The sequence below is a fragment of the Macaca nemestrina genome, chromosome 1 (genome assembly GCF_043159975.1).
Source record: "Macaca nemestrina isolate mMacNem1 chromosome 1, mMacNem.hap1, whole genome shotgun sequence".
NCBI classification, from domain to species: Eukaryota; Metazoa; Chordata; class Mammalia; order Primates; family Cercopithecidae; genus Macaca; species Macaca nemestrina.
The window spans coordinates 172,217,572-172,231,156 of NC_092125.1; the positions used below are offsets into that span (position 1 = coordinate 172,217,572).

Genomic DNA, 13,585 nt, shown 5'->3' on the forward strand with positions numbered 1-13,585 from the left:
CTGGCACCAGCCACACCTCACCTTCTCAGAAGTACTAATCTCCCCTTCATTCACCGCAGTGATTCTAGCACCAGCACCCCATGTCTTCTCAGAGGTCTGGCCACTGGCCATGTGTTGTCCCCACCCTCGTGGTGACCACCCCCCTCAGAAAAGACCCAATTATCAGCTGTGTGGTGTCCCTCCTTGAGTGCCTAGGTTCTGGTAAGCCCGCCTTTCCCTTCAGTTTCCCCAGCTCCAGGGGTGGTGGCTGTATCCCGCAGTTACTGATACCTAGGCAACTTTACAGCCCCTGTTGGAAAACCCACTGAATCCTATTCCTGATTCCCAATTGGGTCCCAACTGATACAATCTACATGACACTCAGAACAATATCAAGTACACAGTAAACACTACGTGAGTGTCAAGTCCTGTATTTGTCTAGGTAGGTGAAAAAATAACACTGACCATCAGAACACAGCCAAGGATGCTATGTGCCTGACAAATCCCACGGTGCATAAAGACCATCTTCTGTGGGAGCCTCCAGTCCACACCCGTGACCGTCACTCAATCACCCAGGCATGCTGTAAAGCAAATGATGACACAGCTTCCATAGCATTAGCAATTTTTTATTTTTCCTTTTTTGTTGCATAGGAAATGCAGTACTTGCTTCCAGTAATTGTATTGTAATGTGAGAAGGTGGTAGCACTAATGGTTGAATACAAGAGTTAAACTAATCCACACCAGCTCAAAAAACCTGTGGAGATTTAGTTGAATAAGAATGGACGCCCACAGTGATTCTCAACCAATTACAAATTTTCACAGAACACAGTAAAACTAAAAGGGTAACTATGAGAGTCAATACAAGTATACTAGAGGCACAGGGGGCCCGGCTCATAAAAACAGATTTCAGACCAAGTTATTAACACGGGGGGTGTTTCGTTTCATAACAGATTTCTTACCATCACGGGAAGTGCTCCATCCCCTCCCCCTACAATTTGAAATGGAAAACGGAGGTATTCCGAGTGGACAGATTTCCATGTGTGGTGGGAAAAGTCCCCAGTGAATTTTGCTCTGGTGAGAGGGCAGGGCTAAGGGTGGGATGGGAGATCAGGGATTTGCCTTTGAGAGTCTTCCTAAAGGACCTCCTAGAACCTGATAAAGCTCCTAGTCTAGGTCTAGTTAGTATCTCAGTGGTGAGGCTACCAAATGCCTTCGCAGTGCAGAGACGACGGTCTGAGACCAGGGAGAAGGCACCGAGCTGGCAGCTCTCTCAAGCCTCCGTCCCAGCGGAGCGAGCGGCCTTATGACCTTCGGTTGCAATGTCAAAAAAAAAAAAAAAAAAAAAACCAAAAAAAACCCAAAAAGGCTAATTTACAGACTATTACCAAAAAATAAAAATTTAAAAAATAAGAACAACACAAATAAAGTCAAAGGAAAAATAAAAGCTTTTTTCATTTTGAGAAGTTGAGTATAAAAACAGCAGGAAAAATGGCCCATATGTTGGACACTACATGTCCTTGAAACCACTACAGAGATACAAAAGTTCACATTGTATGACCTGGTGGGCATTTCCCACCATGAAGGTGCTCTGGTTAGATTAGAGGTAGCACTTCCACTGTATACTCTTGTGGTTCAGACACATTTTGGGAAAGTCTGTTTTTCGGAATCAAATAGGCTAATGCGTCTACATGTAAAACTCAGGATGCTAGGCACGCAGATGAGGTCCCACCCCCACACACTGCCTCCCTGTTCTCACGCCCAGCTGTGGGTGGTCCCCCTTATCTTTCTAAGCATTTCCACTATCTGCTCCCCACATGCCATCCCCCTAATCTCGGTAAGGTAACTCTTTGGGGAATAAAAGGCAGATGGGTGCTGGTTTAGGGAAAAAAAAATGAGATGAAATTTATTTAATTTGGAAAGCAAGTCATTTCAAATTTAGACCAAAAAAAGTACGTTAAAAAAAATCCCGTGTTAATAGCAAACTTCTTTTTCTTATGAATCGGGCCCAAAGTTTGTACAGAGTTTTATTTTTGAAGAAGATATTGCAACTGTGCATGAAACTAAATAGCCATGTGATTTCTTAATTTTTTTTTCTTATTTTTCCTTTTAATATGAGGAGGTCTGGTGTGAAGACGGATCAAGCATGGGTACCTGGCTGAACATTGTCCATTAAGAAAATGTATCAGTCTCAGCACAGCGTCAGTTGAGGGTCAAGGAAAATGCCCCTGACTTGCAAATGTTCTCAGAGTGTCTTCACGGCACAGTTCTTGAAATTCAAATAGTCGTTTTGAGACAAAAACCTCGCCAGGTACTGATTTCTGAAATCAAACACCCATGCTTGTCCCCTAGGAAAAAGGAAACAAAAAACAAAAACAAAAACAAAACACAAGTAATACTGAATTTAAGTAAATGTATACCTCCAAAATACTGAAAACAGCCGAAATCAAGAAAAGACAGAATTTGCGTTCTCAGTGAAATACCTTTAAATCTAGCTGACAAGAACCAAGTCAGAAAAAAAGACTAACATAACTTTGAGTAATATTCATACAGTTCACTAAGCATTATGGAATAGCATGCATTAATATTGTACGGTTATTTTACATCACCTATACCAGAAGGTCCTGACTGACAGACAGCGAAGGCTACCGGTGTAGAAAAATCTTACTTCAGAAGAGCAATATAATACAGATTTCACAGGCACTACATTTTAATATATCAGGTATTATGCTGGTTTTCTTATAATTCTTTCTGTCCTAAAGCTGGCATTATAACAATGACCAAAAAGGCAAGGATTGGAGTAAACGGAAAGTAGATACCAAAGTTGATATAGTTTTTTTCTTCAGATAGATTAGTGCATAGTTCTCATGCAGATAAACACTGCTATGCATTTACACTGTTGGAAAGCAGAGTGAATTGAGCCCAAGTTGTCACATTTGTGTAAATCATTTTGTCAGCCTATAATAGCACCATGTAATGGATTTGCATTAAACATTAAATTGATTTCAAAATTGGTGACACAGTATTCACTACAGTTAAGTGCTATGGAATAGCTTCAATGTTACCTGCTATATATCAAAGCAATTTTCATCCCACTGCTTTTTTATTGGAAAAAATAAAAGGAAAACATACACGACGCTAATTAGACGAATGCACAGCCTTGGACGTGGAGAAGGCAGAGCGGGTTTACTGTCAAACAGTAAATACATGCATTGACTTCAAGACAGAATTGGCCTTGGAAGCCTATTTGAATGAAAGCCGAGCCGGTGGGCAGTGCAGCTTTCTGAGACTGTCTTTGGACAGATCTCGGAGGTGGGTTGTGAGGTGCCACTGAAGCTCTCCTTACATTACTATGGTGGTTGTGTTTTAGATTTGTTCTATGGAGGCCTGCTACCAAAAATAAAAAGAAAAGAAAGAATGAAGACAAGAAAGAAAACAGAAGCAAAGAAAGAAAGAAAGAGAGAGAGAGAGGGAGAGAGAGAGAGACCACCACCACTATGGACAAAGATATTTCCAGAGACATGAGGCAAAGTACATTAAATGACATTCTTAGAATCCCTTTCCCCTAAAAAAAAAAAAAAAAAAAAAAAAAAAATTCACGCACAAAAAAGTTTTCCTTAATCCAGGTTTTGTCAATCCTTTATGCCACTGTAACTACAAGATTCAAAGCTTATGGGGCTAAGGGTTTGGAAAAAAATGAAAGACAACCTTTTGGAGATGGGTCCTGCATATTCCTGTGGGCTGACTGAACACCGTGGCTCGGGGAAGTCTGGGTTCCTTCACACTTCGACTGTGAGAAAATGAAGATCACAACCTTTGGGAGGTGCAACCTTGTCAGCCTGCCTAGAGCCCACACCTGGCGGCAGGGACGGGCCTGGGGAGCAGGCTGACCATACCTGTCATGCCAGGGTGTGAAGCAGCAGAACATCGGTTCAAACCTCAGAGGAAAGAGAAGGCTCTCTAGGATGGAGAGAGTGGCATTACTGGGAGGGCCTCTGCCCGCGAATGATCAGAAAAGGCGTGTTTTGCCGGCAGGGACAAGGGCCACAAGAAAAGGTCTACAGAAAAATGCTAAGATTTACTGCTCGTGCCTCTGACTTCAGTTCCCAAAGGGGGGGAAAAAAAAACCCAAAAAAACACACACACAGAAATTTGAGGGACTCATCTTTGCCCAATGTTGTTAATGCCATTTGATGGGAGAGAAAAAATTCAAATGTGTCTCAGAGTCAAGGGCTGGGCCTTCAAATGCTGATAGCTCTCAGTCTGTCTGTCTACACACCCCAGGTAGCAAAGTCTTCCTCAAGCATCTTCACTATGCTTTTAAGCTAAAAAGCAATAACACTGGAAACTGTTGGTGTTTCTTTTTTCCTGCTTGATCACAACTGAACTAGTTTCCTGCTGCTTTCTGGACAATGAAACATGAACAAAAATGTAACTTAGTGTATTTAATACTTAACCCCTGTTCGTTATCACCCTAGACTGCCTCCCTAATGTTTTAAAGCCTTTAAAACATTTTTTTTTCCTGCAAATCTGTTCAGAGTTCCCTAATTTTAGCTTCATCAAACTTAATACAACGAAATACCTTCAAAAATACAGCATACCTGTAACGTCCATTTACAATGGTTTTTCAGTAGACCTACACTTCTCAAGCATAGGAATATGCTATACCATTGAGAGAAAAAAATAACTGTATTTAAATACTTACAAAAAAAAAAAAAAAAGGAAACAGGAAAGTTTTAAACTTAAATCCAGTTCCCAAAGGGGGGGGTAAAAAGAAAGAAAAGCAATTCTATGAACGCTGCCTTTATAATGAACAATCAGAAATTTCACTAGGCTAATTTGACAGAAATTTTTCCTCATTTAAACAACATTACAAAAGTCCTGCATTATAAAATAGGGTAGAATAAATCAGTGTAATCAATAAAACTATACAACAATACAAATTACATATCTTCTGAGTGGGCAGTTTATTCTCTCTCTTTGCAGTCATGACTACAACATGCTCACTAAAAACAACTAAAACTGCCCAAACTATTGCTTAGTTTGTTTTGTTTAAAAAAGGGTGCAATTTTATTGTATATACAACCAATTTACTGGTAATACCTTGGCTTATTGCAAGGTTCTGACAAAATGTTTGTCTAGGCTTTTTTCCCTTCACTGTGAAGCACTGAAAGCTGCTATTTTTTCTTTTTTTTTTTTTCTTTTTTTCCTTTTTTTTTTTTTTTAGTGCACATATGTCATAATAAAGTAATGCCCAGCTAAGTGCTATAGGGGAAGGCAAAGTATGCTGGCTGGCTATAGGAAGTGACACCATACACTGACAATCACACCATACAACAGCGCCAAACGACTATTCAACCACTTATCAGACACATATGAAAATCCAAAATGTTTTATTTTATTTTTTTTTCCTTAAATAGAGATAACCAGTAAACAATTTTCAGAACTTGGAAGTTTAAAAACGTGCATATAAAAATGGGCATTATATACTTTTTATTGAATGTGGATTGACTGCAGTCTGCTAAGAAAAATGGGGTGTGGGAGCTGAAGAAAAAGGAAGTTGTCTTTTTTTTTTTTTTTAAGGCTTGCTTGTGAAAGGAACAGTTGTAAAAACAAAATTGCTTGAAGCAGGGTCAGCTTAGTGCTTCACAGTTTGACTGCTTCTCTAAGAGGAGCCCTTCCTGCGCACGTGCATTCAAAAATCACAAAAAAGTACAAAGACAAACACCTAAAACACACTGCGCCAAGTGCAGCACCGACTTTGGTCAAATAAAAAAAAAGAAAAGAAAAATTAATAATTGCTAAGCTTTTCTACATGATATAAGCAGGTATTGCATATTTTCATATATCTGGGGGAAAATAAAGGAAGACTCCAAATAAATTGTAAAATGCAGCAACATCCAAAATACTGATATTCTAAGCATCTACAGATCTCAGAATAGCACTGCCACCGACCGTACAGGACAATAAAGACTACTCCTATCTGCGGAACAACTAGCTTTCTATTTAGTTCTAGATGTTGAAACTGACGATGGCTGACATAAAAGTCACATTTACAAAAAGTGTCTCCAAATGCTTGACTAGGGAAAAACCCCTTTCAATAGAGGAGCATGTGCAACAATTCCACAAATAATCGCTATCCAGGGCAAGGCACATTGATATGGAATTTTTGTTTTCGTGCAAATTAAGGAAAAAAAACAAAACAAAACAACATTGTTTCGGGGGGAAAGATGAGGAGCAAAGTGTCTTCCCAAGAATTTCAGTTACTTGATTGTATAGGACAGTAGTAGAACCCTTCTGAAGGGCTGAAAAACATAGTTTAAAGGCAAGTGCCTAGAGTAGGGATTACAATATTGTGTCTTAATGCACTCTACTTTATCCTACATTAACTATATAAAAATTAGTTACTAACACTAGAACATGCAGAGACTTTCTCTGATCAGCAGGGCTTGCCAACCAGAACGTATATATATGTATAGTATAGGAAACCTTCTTGAAGTCGCATGGGAAGCAAAGGGGTGCTTCGCTGTCTGGTAGAAAAATCACTTGCACTTTTTTTTATGTTTCTGTGGTTTTTTTTGTTTTTTGTTTTTTTTTTGTTTTTGTTTTTGTTTTTTTTTTCATAAGATACAGGACATTTGGGGGTGCAAACTCTTTTTTTCCCTAACAAGTACCCCTTGATCTGAATGGGCACCAGCATTTGTGTCAGTATTGGTTTCATTATTATTATTATTGTTACTATTATTATTTCCCATAGCCCAGTTCAGGGACGCAAAGGTCTTTAAAACTTCTGGACAATCTCTGGTACAATGAGGTGTCTGATAACTGATAAATCCTATGATGCCAGATACGTGTAAAATTTTTTAGAATTGGCATAATCCATTATAGTGACTTCTAGCTTATAAAATTAACAGATACCATGATTTCATTTTAGTCATGTGCTTTGATAACAGAAAATAATTAATTAGCATTTAATGTAGTTAACATATTGTGGTAAAAGCACCATTAGATTTGTTTTTTTGTTTTTTTTTTTTAATTTCCTTCAGTTTTTAAAGGGATACAAGTTTAACAATAAAAAACATAAAAAGCAAAAATAGCTCCCCTTTTTCTTGCAAGGCTGTTTTTTACCCCAATAATTTAGAGTCCTGGGGTGAAAGGACTTGAAAAACAAAAATAGAATTTTCAACAATCTCTATCTTACAAAGATATTTAGCTATCCAATGAAATTGCACTTTACTCAATTCAAAATTCGATTGTTTTGATTGATTCCTGTCAGTTTCTGTCAAAACAGACCATCTTCCCCATTTCCATGTGAATTTTTGTGTCATTGTTGAAATTGTTGAAAAAATGTTGTTGTTGTTGTTTTTTTAATGTAAGTGCAGCATTTCAAAACTTTTAAAAAACTGAACAGTAGTAGTAGTAGTTTGCCATTTTCGGAATTGTTCTGCAATGTGAGTGGATTCATTGTCCTTGCGGGCCATGTTATATACTTAACTGCTGACTGCTGAACCAAAACAAACTAAAAGAACAAATAAAAAAGGAATACAACTGCATTTTCTTTTTCCAATATGTTACAGAAAAACATTGCCCTTTGACTGTCCTGTAAGTTATATATTGCAGATCTCAGCTACTACAAAAGATTTAGTTCTCCATGTGCCTCCTCAATGCTCAAGGAGGATCACACCTGTGTGGGTAAATTCATGAAATACTGTGAAACAGCCGGGCTCCGTAAGGAAAGTGTGTTACAACAGGAAGTCAGTGAGCAAGGGTAGTCCTCTGCTAGCCACGTCACCTAATGCTCACGCTACCATGGAAACACTTCAAATGTTACAAAGCCCAACCATTTCCAGCACCATATGAGAAATTACAACAGTCCCTAAAGTATTTAAAAAAAAAAAAAATCCCAAAAGGTTATGGCCTTTGCTGTTTGACCATAATGCTTGCTGTTTCCATGTACAAGTTGATTTGAATCGGTTTTTCTCCCCTTCCACTGACAGTGAAGTTGTAACTGCGCTGGGTTGAGGTTGCGTCCATGTTACAGAGTTGAGAAGGGGTCAGGTGGTCTGTCTGGTGGATGGTGGGACGCTGCAACTTTTATCCCAGGTACCAGGACTGGAAGACAAAAGGAAAAACATAATTAAAAGCACATTTTGCAAAAAAGTATGTTTTAGAAGTTGCCTTTTCAACCATGCAACCAGGATCTACGTTAGGGATGTGGGAAGGATTCGCTGGGAAAAGTCAAGTCATGACAGACAATAATAAATCCTGTGACATTGAAACTGATCTTCCTCTTCTGAAATTATAATTCATTGTCTTCGTTGGGGTTTTCTAACATTCTGAGCGTGTCTTACAAAATGAGGTATTTCTGTTCACTTGAAATACAAATAAGGGTTTCCTTATCTGATGGGGGCAGTTATAGGAGGGCAGGAAACTTGACCATCTTGTTTATCATTCAATCCTCAGTGCCTAGCCCAGTGCCTGGAATACAGAACGTTCTTAATGAAGAAGAGTTGAATGAATGGAGAATGGGTGAAGGGAGGGGCTTCATGTGGCAATGAATGGCTACTCTGATGATTTTCAACATCTCCTTTCAAATGAGGTGCAGGCACTAAATACATGATTGTGACACTCTCCTAACAGGCCCAGATGGTCAATAGTGATACAAGAGTAAGTGGAGGTAAGGTGGAAAAAGTGCCGGACCCAGTCTTCCTGGGTGATTTTGAGCAAGTCGCAGTATTTTTCTTTCCTTATATATGTCAGATTTTATGAGGGAAGATGCTCCTTTCAGCCCAATATATCTAAAATAGTATTTTCAAACATGAAACATAATAACTAAGTAGGATCAAGATTTTACTCTATTAAGTACCACACTGACCAAAGGAAAAATGAGGCCACTGCATACACTTCATTCATGCTTGCATTCATGCAGCATTTATTTAGAGCCTTCTGTGTACCTGCTGGGCCCAGTTACTGGTTACCTTTTTCCTTTCGTAAATTCTTAGGTCATTAGCTTTGAGCAATTGTCTGATCATCTATCACTTTATCTGCTGGCATTTCTTTTTCTGTTAGCTAGACAGAATGAGCAATTATGGACTAACATCAGAGTTAATTTCTCCAGTGAAATAAAAAAGTATGTGGCTTTTGCCGACTTTTCTCTAGAGATACCTGACAAATTCACTACATTTATCATTATTTACAGAAAAATTACCAAAGCCTAACAAAAGTCAAGGCTTCTGAATTCTTTAAGTTGACGGTATCAGAAAGGGTTCTAATTGGGTAGCTTCAGGCAGGTGAAGGATCATCCCTGTGGAAGAGATTCAATTAGGTAAAGTAAGGACTCGTTTGGTCCCCAGGGATGAATGGCTAAGTGATAGCTACATGGAGTTTGGTATAAGATTTCCTAGTCACACAAGCCACCTTTGATTTCCAGAGAAGTTGAAAAAACTGAAGCCCAAACCGAAAAACTACTCATCCTGTAGACTTTTAGATGTTATTCTTTGACCACATGCTTTGAGGAACACAATAAAGCCTCTTGTGTCCTGAAAGGAAATCAGCCTGGCAAATACACACGGCCTAAATCTAACTGGATAAAAGAAAGAAGAGGGGCAGAGAAAGGAGAGAGAAGGCGAGCCCCAAAGTGTGTTTCTAGTAGGCCTCTACCTAACAGCTGACTCTGATCCACGTTAGAGCTGCTTCCTCTCTTCTACAAAACGGGCTCAAACTTTGGGTGTGGGGAATAATGCTTACTATTTCTGTTTTCACACTTTCTAAGTCGGGTTGTGAAATTCCAGACTTCTTTAAGCTGACACTAAGGTAGTTCTTGAAGCAAAGGCCTGGCACCCAGTGAGTCAGCAGGGGGAGCAGTTTTCCACACCACAGTTTCTGGAAGAGACCTCAGGGCACTACAAAAATCTGCAGTGCCTCTGCACTTCTCTTAAAAAGCAAAGCAAAAAAAAAAAAAAAAAAAAAGTTTCTTCACACATCTTACTATTCAGTATGTGCCTTGCCGACAAGGTTACCCCAGAGCAGCTCTGTAATCCTTCACTGAAATAGGCTTTATTGATTGCTCTGGTCTATTGTTCGCTTTTCAAGTCCCCCAAGTTCAAGTTCATCCTGGTGTTACATCATGTCTGGTTGCTAAGAGCAACCAGACAGACCCAGACGTGACTATCATTAGCAAGAAACCCTCTGCTCTCCTCCCACCAACCTTCCAGTGGTTCTGACGTAGCAGGCCCACTGCAAACACATTGAAGTATTTATTCTGCCTAATTTATGACCTACACAGCAAGCAAGACCCCCACTCCAAAAACCAACACTGTTGTATATTTAATTAATCTGTCTTTCTCTGGCACTTGGGAAAGTTAGACAAAGGACTAATTATTGTGTTTCACTCTCCACACTTTTCTTTTGGGGGGTGGATATTTGCATGGGAAAGAAAACTACAAGGCCCAGCATCAGCCCCCCTCCTCTTTTTCTTTTTGCCCTATTGACATTTCATGAAATACTTTAGCTGCTTAAGGGAATTAGAAAAAAAAATGCGATGTGAATGTTACTCCTTCTGAGTTGGTATTCAGTAACACAAATCAACTCATGACATGTTTAAATTTAAATGCTAACCACACACTCTCAGAGTTACTTTAAAGGTTAGTTTTTAATCAATAGAAGTTGCTGACTCCGGGTTTTTGAGCTGCGCGCTGCAACTCTTGGGCTTTTGTCTAACGTTAAAGCTTTCAAACTTTTTTTTTCCTTGAGATGATTTTAGCAATGATTTGCAGACACAGAAGGCTATTGTGCTCTGACCAGCAACATGTCAATAGAGGGGCTGAGCTGCCCTGTGGTGGGGTGTCAATATGACTCCTGAAGGCAGAGGTTGGGGGTCTTTAATAACCCGTGAAAAAACCTTAATTAACCCTTTCAGGCCCAAACCAAAACCTATTCTTAAACTTGTTCACTCCTATAATTTGACCATTAGTACTTATTTCAACATCACACTAATCTTCATGACAATTAACCCAGCTACTTGACCAAGGTTTTCCAGAATAGGAAGTTGGTTAGGGGAACCACACAGGGAATTTTTTTTTTTTTTGAAGTCTCTGATTAAATCACTTATTTGCAGAGATGGCAGATAGAGAGTTCTAATAATAATAATAATCACAATTCATACATCTCCCTGAATTTTCTCCTAATCAGTTTGTAGTTAAAGATACTCATAATCCCATTGGGATGAGTGTGACAGTCACACATGTGTAAGCCAATCAATTTCCAGAAACTTCTATGAGCTGCTAGTAACACCAGATGGACAATATAATGTTTGTAAAAGCCTACTTTTCTCTTGTGATATTTTCTTATAATTTCTATTATGCAAGCAGTACAAGTTTTAGAACATTAATTGAGGAATGGTTTTGCATATTTTCTTCCTGGGTCATATAGGAAAAACATAAAAGAAATCTGAGATTATTCGATTGTTGGGGTTGAGTAGCTAATCACTGGGAAAATGTTGACACATTAAACAAAGACCATCCTCAGACATTTAGTGACATAAGCTTAGGTTTCATATGGTTTTTGCCTTCGTACTTTATAGCCCCTTAATCTACTCTACTGTATCCAAATGGACTACAAAGGAATCTCCCTCCCTTATGTGCAGTGAGTGGCATTATTACAATACGATATAGGATGATGCTATCTTGATACATTTACATTAAGGAAGTAAACACAGAGCTTTGATCTATTTTTTTCCTCAGGAACTTTCAGCTATAGTTGTGGAGGTCCATAAATGCACACTCCCACCAAGGCTCCAGTTACGTAAAATTAGTTGGTAACATTCACAATGTCTACAGTTTGGGATGTGCTGAGCGGGAGTGGGGAAGGAAGGGGGGTGACGGTGACTGTCCTCTTTCAGTGTTCAAGGTGAAACATCAAAAGAAATCTGCAGTCCAGGACAAGAGCTCAGCTTTCCTTTTCTCCAGTCAAATGAAGAAGTAATCTCATCAGGTTGGAAAAGTGCTGACTAAGGATTTAATAAACTGCCTGCAGATGTGGCGTCTCTAAGGTATTCAACTCATGTAATGCAAAACAGCTCCACACTGAATGTGCTTATAAAATTTCATTTAACCATTGCAGCGCGACTTTTTCCCCCTCACAGTTCTCTGAGGAGTTTTATCACACTTGCCGCCCGTTAATTTACAGCTCCATGAAAGTTCGAATCCCATTCCGCTGGGATTCTGGAATACTCACAGTAGTCGGGTTTTATGAACCATAAACAATATCTATCCGACTGCATCCTAAACAGGAAGCCTCAAATGGCAGAAGGTACCTCTGACGGTGCCAATCTCTTTCATTTCTTACGCCTCACAGAGAGCAATCAGAACACACGGGCCATCTTCCAAAATGTGGTCATGGGGCTGCCGAAGACACAGCTGATGAGGACCATGGCCTCAACCCCTGAGTTAACAACAAATGCTCTAATGTGTGCAACAACATTTTAAAAGGCTTTTTACATCCTCTTTTTACTAACAGGGCAGGATGCACATTCTAGAGGAAAAAGAAAAATGTCTGAGAAACATGTTTTCTATTTTCTATTTTACTTTATCCCCCAAAAGGAGCAGAGAGTGCTAGGGTGGCAGGGGCAGAGAGGGCAGAGAGGACTGTGATGCAGCAGAATCTGTTTTTCAGATTAAAAGCTTAAACAAAAGGCCTCAAGGGCAAAGTTGAACACTGCGGAAGGAGGTTGTTAATGTGGAATCCAGCACTGGGTGTGACACTTGGCTTTCTTCTGCAGGCAAGGTGGGTTATTTGAGGACATTCACACGCAGAAAACGGAAACGTGCAAACACAGGCTGGCCTCCCTGCACCCTGCAGGCCCAGCTCCTCATCAGCCCCCGAAGAGGCTCAGCCAACCAATAAGTCAAGACTCCAGGAGCTGCTGTCACTGCTGTGCATTCTCTCCTGGGGAGGCGCTAGCTTTGCTGGGTCACACTGCTCCAGTGGGTCATTTTTGGCTTCCCGCACTTGTGTGGATGGACTCAAGTCTACTGTTGAGCCCAAATGAGTTGTCCCTGGCAAATCAGCCAAAAGCCGGGTAGTCTCTTCTCCCCATCTCAATATGATGGAAGTGGACGGGGCCTCTGAGCGGACTGCAAGTTTCTCACATTCGCATAAACCATTTGGGAGCATTTATTCACTCATTCAATAAGCACTAAGGGCCTTCTATGTGCTAGGTGCTATGTACGCTGGCTCTGTGGATATAATGAGTAAAATATAGTCCCTGTCCTGAAGGACTTTCTTGTCTATCAGGAAGCAGGGGCTAGATTCTAGACCCTAAATGATACCAGAGAGCCTGCTTTTCTCCCAACAGGATTTTGTAAACTTTTGGCAATGAACGATGCCCAGTATCCAGTGTCCAAAGGACTCAGGATTGGTGTCGCCTTTTCCACTGACCAGCAGTGTGACTTCAAGCAAGCCAGTCCCTGTCCTGGGAACCTCAGAGTCTTGTGAGGACCGTTCTGTATTCGTAAGAGGCAGCAGTGATGTACACTGGTTTCTTCTGAAAAGGGGGTCATGCTGCACGCAGGTGTTAGTTACTGGTACTGCCAGCCTTAGGCTTTGATCT

At 40.0% G+C, this 13,585-nt stretch overlaps 1 protein-coding gene across 7 annotated transcripts in view; it reads right to left on the reverse strand.

The window, feature by feature from the left end:
* Positions 1 to 2,003: 2,003 nt before the first annotated feature.
* The window catches only part of LOC105495162 (nuclear factor I A), a 382,111-nt gene continuing 370,529 nt past the window's right edge, over positions 2,004 to 13,585 (reverse strand). For 4 of the 7 annotated variants that reach the window (XM_011764422.2, XM_011764425.3, XM_011764423.2 and 1 more), the window contains one exon: positions 2,004 to 8,088. In XM_011764422.2, coding sequence (XP_011762724.1) covers positions 8,071 to 8,088 — 18 coding nt within the window. In that variant the 3' untranslated portion in view covers positions 2,004 to 8,070. The remainder of the gene's footprint in view (positions 8,089 to 13,585) is intronic. The other 3 variants (XM_011764421.3, XM_071092284.1, XM_011764424.3) reach the window with 1 other exon arrangement.